General features: G+C 42.8%; 1 protein-coding gene across 1 annotated transcript in view; it reads left to right on the top strand.

The window, feature by feature from the left end:
- LOC121552964 (tyrosine-protein kinase Fyn) overlaps positions 1-6,346 on the top strand; it is a gene marked incomplete at its 5' end in the record, with an annotated part of 21,023 nt that extends 14,677 nt beyond the window's left edge. The window contains 5 exon segments of the mRNA XM_045213341.1: positions 371-550; positions 1,160-1,236; positions 3,022-3,175; positions 3,474-3,605; positions 4,679-6,346. Of these exon segments, the coding sequence (XP_045069276.1) occupies positions 371-550; positions 1,160-1,236; positions 3,022-3,175; positions 3,474-3,605; positions 4,679-4,887 (752 nt within the window). The 3' untranslated portion in view covers positions 4,888-6,346.
- Positions 6,347-6,762: the final 416 nt, after the last annotated feature.

The raw sequence follows: 6,762 nt of genomic DNA on the forward strand, positions 1-6,762 counted from the left end.
TTAAAGGCAAGCAGACGTCAATGTCCATTTCTGGGTTGTGTGCTGTTTTGTTGGTATTTCAAAGCAAGACTTGTCAGTTTATTTAGTTGTTAGATATGCACATACTATATTGTACACAGTATTACTTATTGAATTCACAACTAAATGGGCTCAAGTCTTTCTTTGTGACATGATGTACTGTATACATCAATGAACAGTTTTCCAGATCCAGATTGAGCGTAGTCCTGGACTACAAAGCATGCTCAATGGAGGATCTCCACTGAAATAACCTTTAAGTCCAAGACTAGGCTTAAACTGTGTCTAGGAAACCGGCCCCAAAAGTTGTGAGATGTGATGGCTGTACTAATACTTTGTTATTGGTGGGTAACAGGAACGTGGAACGGCACCACTAAGGTGGCAGTGAAGACGCTGAAGCCAGGCACCATGTCTCCTGAGTCCTTCCTGGAGGAAGCCCAGATCATGAAGAAGCTCCGCCATGACAAGCTGGTGCAGCTCTACGCTGTGGTGTCTGAGGAACCCATCTACATCGTCACTGAGTACATGGGCAAAGGTATTGTCACTCACACACCCATGAATGGACGCATGCACACATAGAGACAGACAAACACCCACACCCACACACAGTTCATGTTGTAACACACAAAAACACACACAATACAATACCTTTGTCCACGTACTCTGCAACGATGCTATGGAGAAAACGGACCCTATAACTCTATATTTTTTAAAGTAATAATTAAACATTGACACTGTGGTGAACCAGCACCTTCAGTGACACACTGTAGGCCTAGTTAGATAGACTATGTAACCATCTGCCTTGTTGCAGGCCCTGTAGTTGTTCTTACTCTGGAATAGTGTGTTTCTTCAGTGCGACAATAATTAGAGCCTTTCTTCAGTGCGACAATAATTAGAGCCTATATTTAACTATGGCACAGTCGGCCAACAAGCTGACGTTTAGGAGCACCACAACAAAGAGCTTCAGATCCGTGAATTAAGTATAGAAGAAGATGGGATGAAAACTTTGATGTGATCATTGTTTCTTCGGCATGCTGGGAAGGAATCCCACATCCCACTGTTAACTGATGTTCAGAAGACTGTTTCAATAAAGATATGCTATTTCAAATGCATGTTCTGACAACAGATATCTCCTGTTCTTTAGGAAGCCTCCTGGATTTCCTGAAGGATGGGGAGGGACGAGGACTGAAGCTGCCCAATCTGGTTGACATGGCAGCCCAGGTAAGCCCCGATAAAGATGTCACTCACTCATCTCTGTGTTTATACAACGGAACTCTGTGTGACTTCACAAACAAGACGACTCAGCAGCACTGAAACTTCAGGACAGTGGTGTGTCATCGTGTGTTGTATTCTCTCTGGAACTACAGTACTTGTCAAAAGTTTGGACACACATACTCATTCAAGGGTTTTTCTTTATTTTTACTATTTACTACATTGTAGAATAATAGTGAAGACATCAAAACTATGAAATAACACATCGGGAGTCATGTAGTAACCAAAAAAGTGTTAAACAAATCAAAATGTGAGATTCTTCTAAGTAGCCACCGTTTGCCTTGATTACAGCTTTGCAAACTCTTGGCATTCTCTCAACCAGCTTCATGAGGAATGCTTTTCCAACAGTCTTGAAGGAGTTCCCACATATGCTGAGCACTTGTTGGCTTCTTTTCCTTTACTTTGCAGTCCAACTCATCCCAAACCATCTAAATTGGGTTGAGGTCGGGTGATTGTGGAGGACAGGTAATCTGATGCAGCACTCCATCACTCTCCTTCTTGGTCAAATAGCCCTTACACAGCCTGGAGGTGTGTTGGGTCATTGTCCTGTTGAAAAACAAATGATAGTCCCACTAAATGCAAACCAGATGGGATGGTGTATCGCTGCAGACTGCTGTGGTATTCATGCTGGTTAATTGTGCCTTGAATTCTAAATAAATCACAGACAGTGTCACCAGCAAAGCACCATCACACCTCCTCCTCCATGCTTCACGGTGGGAACCACACATGCAGAGATCATCCGTTCACCTACTCTGCGTCTCACAAAGACACGGCGGTTGGAACCAAAGATCTCAAATTTGGACTCATCAGACCAAAGTACAGATCTCCACCAGACTAATGTCCATTGCTCGTGTTTGTTGGCCCAAGCAAGTCTCTTCTTATTATTGGTGTCCTTTTAGTAGTGGTTTCTTTGCAGCAATTCGACCATGAAGGCCTGATTCACGCAGTCACCTCTGAACAGTTGATGTTGAGATGTGTCTGTTACTTGAACTCTGTGAAGTATTTATTTGGGCTGCAATCTGAGGTGCAGTTAACTCTAATGAACTTATCCTCTGCAGCAGAGGTAACTCTGGATCTTCCTTTCCTGTGGCGGTCCTCATGAGAGCCAGTTTCATCATAGCGCTTGATGGTTTTTGCGACTGCACTTGAAGAAACTTTCAAAGTTCTTGAAATGTTCAGGATTTACTGACTTTCATGTCTTAAAGTAATGATGGACTGTCGTTTCTCTTTACTTATTTGAGCTGTTCTTGCCATAATATGGACTTGGTCTTTTACCAAATAGGGCTATCTTCTGTATACCACCCCTACCTTGTCACAACACTACTGATTGGCTCAAACGCATTAAGAAGGAAAGAAATTCCACAAATTAACTTTTAAGAAGGCACACCTGTTAATTGAAATGCATTCCAGGTGACTACCTCATGAAGCTGGTTGAGAGAATGCCAAGAGTGTGCAAAGCTGTCATCAAGGAAAAGGGTGGCTACTTTGAAGAATCTCAAATATAAAATATATTTTGATTTGTTTAACACTTTATGGGTTTCTACATGATTCCATATGTGTTATTTCATAGTTTTGATGTCTTCACTATTATTCTACAATGTAGAAAATAGTAAAAATAAAGAAAAACCTTTGAATGAGTAGGCATGTCCAAACTTTTGACTGGTACTGTACGTTTAACTCAGTTATTTTACTGTGCTCACTGTGTGTGTGTGTGTATGTGTATGTGTGTTCCAGGTGGCAGCAGGCATGGCGTACATCGAGAGGATGAACTACATTCACAGAGACCTGCGCTCAGCTAACATCCTGGTCGGGGACAACCTAGTGTGTAAGATCGCCGACTTCGGATTGGCCAGGCTGATTGAGGACAACGAGTACACAGCACGGCAAGGTGAGGTCACACACACACACACACACACACACACACACACACACATATACACACTAATGATTGCCTTGGTTCATGAAGATAGTTCTTCCAACACAAGCCATACTGTGTACATCATCACAAACTGACAGGATGTTAATGGCTCCCATTTCAGATCACTGTCTGTCTATTCCAATGTACTACAGACTAGAACAGAGATACTGAGAGACACTCCCATCTATAGAGAGAAAGAATACCGGTAGCCATATGTAGTTAAGTTACATTCTGTCATTCACTTATATCCCGCTCTGTTCTCTCCCAGGTGCTAAGTTCCCTATTAAGTGGACAGCCCCGGAGGCTGCGCTGTATGGGAAGTTCACCATCAAGTCCGACGTGTGGTCGTTCGGCATCCTTCTCACTGAGCTGGTCACTAAGGGACGGGTACCCTACCCAGGTGAGGAGGATCAAGGGACAAATGACCAGACTGTCAATGGTTGTGTCCCCAATGGCACCCATAGGGCTCTGGTCAAAAGTAGCGCTCTATATAGGGTAAAGGGTGCCATTTTTGGACGCAACCCATGTGATGTAATGTCCACATCCTGACAGAGCTCAAGAGGATGTGTGTTATGTTTGTTTTTATTAAGTTACTATTAAGGATAAGCCTCACTTGTATTACGAATAGGTAGAAGACTATGGTGACATTATAAAGCACAACAAGAGATTTTATAACAATTTGCAGGCAACTCCTACTGTTTACGTTAAAGAAAATAAGAGGTTTAACCACGGCTGAGTAATTTTGTTTTCCTGCCAGAATCTGAGATTTATAACCGTTAATCCAGGGTCTGCCTTTGGGCCACTGCTAGCACATGTGAGAGGACTGGTCAGGGGTAGGGAGTTGACTGAGAGCAGCCTCACTGAGGGAGGGAGGGAGGGAGGGAGGGGGAACACATGTTTGTCCAGTTGGGCCACGCTTCGCTGAGCCAGGGTGGTGTGCCAAAGGGAGGGAGGGAGGGAGGGAGGGAGGGGAGGAGAGAGAGAGAGAGGGGGGGACTTGCACGCTATGGAGGCCAAGCTGGGGCTAAGGGGATAATAGCATCATCCTAACAGATGTCTTAGCAGCTTTGAGGCCCTTTCTCCGGACTCTTCTTGTTGATGCCGAGGCTATCTCTTAGCTAGTGAAAAACAGATAGTAAGCCATTCAAACATCCCCTGGTTGTAAAACTTTTAACCCCTGTGTTACATAAATGCTTTCCCCAGGTCCAGATGTTGCCTTAAGATCAGCATTACTGAGGTTTAAATGTCTATGTCATTAAGATCATTCAGTAGAGGTCAAAACAGATGTCTTTCATTGAACTGTCTTATCGGTTACTTTAAAAGCCTCTGCTGTAGTTACTAACCGTATCTCTATCTCTTTTCCTGTGTGTGTGTGTGTGTGTGTGTGTGTGTCTGTGTGTCTGTGTGTCTGTATGTCTGTGTGTGTGTGTGTGTGTGTCTGTGTCTGTGTTTGTCCGGCGCGTGTGTGTGTAGGGATGAACAACCGGGAGGTGCTGGAGCAGGTGGAGCGAGGGTACAGGATGCCCTGTCCCCAGGACTGCCCCATCTCCCTCCACGAGCTCATGGTGCAGTGCTGGAAGAAGGATGCCGAGGAGAGGCCCACCTTCGAATACCTGCAGGCCTTCTTGGAGGACTACTTCACGGCCACGGAGCCACAGTACCAGCCAGGGGACAACCTCTAAACGCTGGCCTCTGGGCTGCGAACAGGACTGGACTGAATCGTAGCTCTCTGGAGCCCCACCAGGGACCAGGGACCTGTACATCTTCCTCAACTCAACAGAGCATCTTTTCTCAACTCTCCTCACTCTCCGTGGCAGACCCTGAGACTCAACAGACTGGATACCAGAGGGAGGGAGGGAGATTTGGGTGTGGGTGGGTTTGTGATGATGCAATGAAATGCCTGTATTCAATGTAAATATGAACAGCTCGTTTGCTTAACTTTTGGGTTTTATTTTGTTGGTTTGTTTGTTTGACATATTTTCTCCAGCATAGCAATGATGATGATGATGATGATGATGATGGTGGTAAAGAAATTATGACCATTTCAAAAGTGCACCATGAGACCAATATCTCAAGATATCTGGTCTATTCCAATCCAGATTCTCTTCCAATCCAGATTCTCTTCCAATCCAGATTCTACGGGACATTCCTTTCTTTGCAAAGTCATCTGTTTTACCGACTTCAGGCAAGCATGACAAAGTACTCCATTGACTTTTTTTTAGCACTGCTTCCCATGAAGTAAGTTTGATATTATTTTACTTTTATTTTGTGTAAGATAGCTTTGTCCTCCTCATAATAATAGATGTTAGGCTAATGCTGTAACAAAGTTATTTTACAAATAATGTATGTTACATTTTGTAATTACAGCCAAACGTGTAAGAATTATACTTTTGAACATATCTCTTCTCGCTTACCAGATTTTAAGAAAAATTAAGAATGGGAAAAAATCTGTCTTTCCAGTTATTAGTTAGTGTATACTGGAAGGATATGCAGTTTATTTAAGAAGAGAAAGATGTATGTCTACATTTAATGGTTCCATTTCATGGTCCTTGTTTACTCCATGATGCGTAGCCATGTACTGGGAAGTCCTAGTGGGTAACGTCTCTTCCTCCCTCTGTGAACAGTGACATGTCCCCATCCTCAATACTCATGTCCCACCCTAGGTCTGTCTGTATGAGGCATAGCACCACCAGTAGGATCCTTTCTCAGCTCATTTCTGGACCACTTCCTTTGGATTACTTTACCTTTTTATGTTTAAACTGACATGGATATTTTAAGTATTTGTGTCTTCTGTTTCAGAGTATGTTTTATTTAACCTTAAAGCTTTGAGGAATGGGTTGTACTGTATCTTCAAAGGGAATGTTGCAAAGACACTGGTGAAGCATCCAGCTGTAAAGCTTGACCTTGTTTAGTCTAAATGTAGTATTTGTTCTTATCTTATGACGGTTTAAGTGATCATCAGGATCTGTTTAAGATTGAACCCCCTCGTTGTTTTTCAGTTTTACAGCTTAATGGTTTTAAAAGTGTCAGTAACTTTCCTAGTTTATTTCTTCCATTTTCCATTTTTTTACATTTCTGTTTTGTTAATTCAGTGACTTGGCATTTGAAATTCAAAAAGAACAATAAACATTTTACACTCTTTCCAAGACACTTATTTTATATATTATGTTATTGCTGCTTCTATACGCTTTTTATCTGTTGTGTGTGTCCATCTATGCCTTCATGACCACCAGACGTTGCTACAGGGTGAAACAAGAGTTTTGAAGAAGACTCTCTCTAGCCCTGTTTATACCTGCCGTTAACATGCGTCCTTCGTCCTGATCTTGTTGTGATCTTGACCTGATCTTGTCTGTTTACACTTATAAGATCTGTTCACAATCAGATCGCAATGCGTATTTTAATCTTCTACACCTGTCTAATAATGTGGGCACAATCAGAATGTGGACCAAGATCAGGACAAAGGACACATGTTAGAACCAGGTATAAACAGGGCTTCTCTCTATCTCTCGCTCTCTTTTTGTCTCACCCTCACTCTCTCACTCTAGCAGAGGAACAGA

The sequence above is a fragment of the Coregonus clupeaformis genome, unplaced genomic scaffold, assembly GCF_020615455.1.
Source record: "Coregonus clupeaformis isolate EN_2021a unplaced genomic scaffold, ASM2061545v1 scaf0101, whole genome shotgun sequence".
Taxonomy (NCBI): domain Eukaryota; kingdom Metazoa; phylum Chordata; class Actinopteri; order Salmoniformes; family Salmonidae; genus Coregonus; species Coregonus clupeaformis.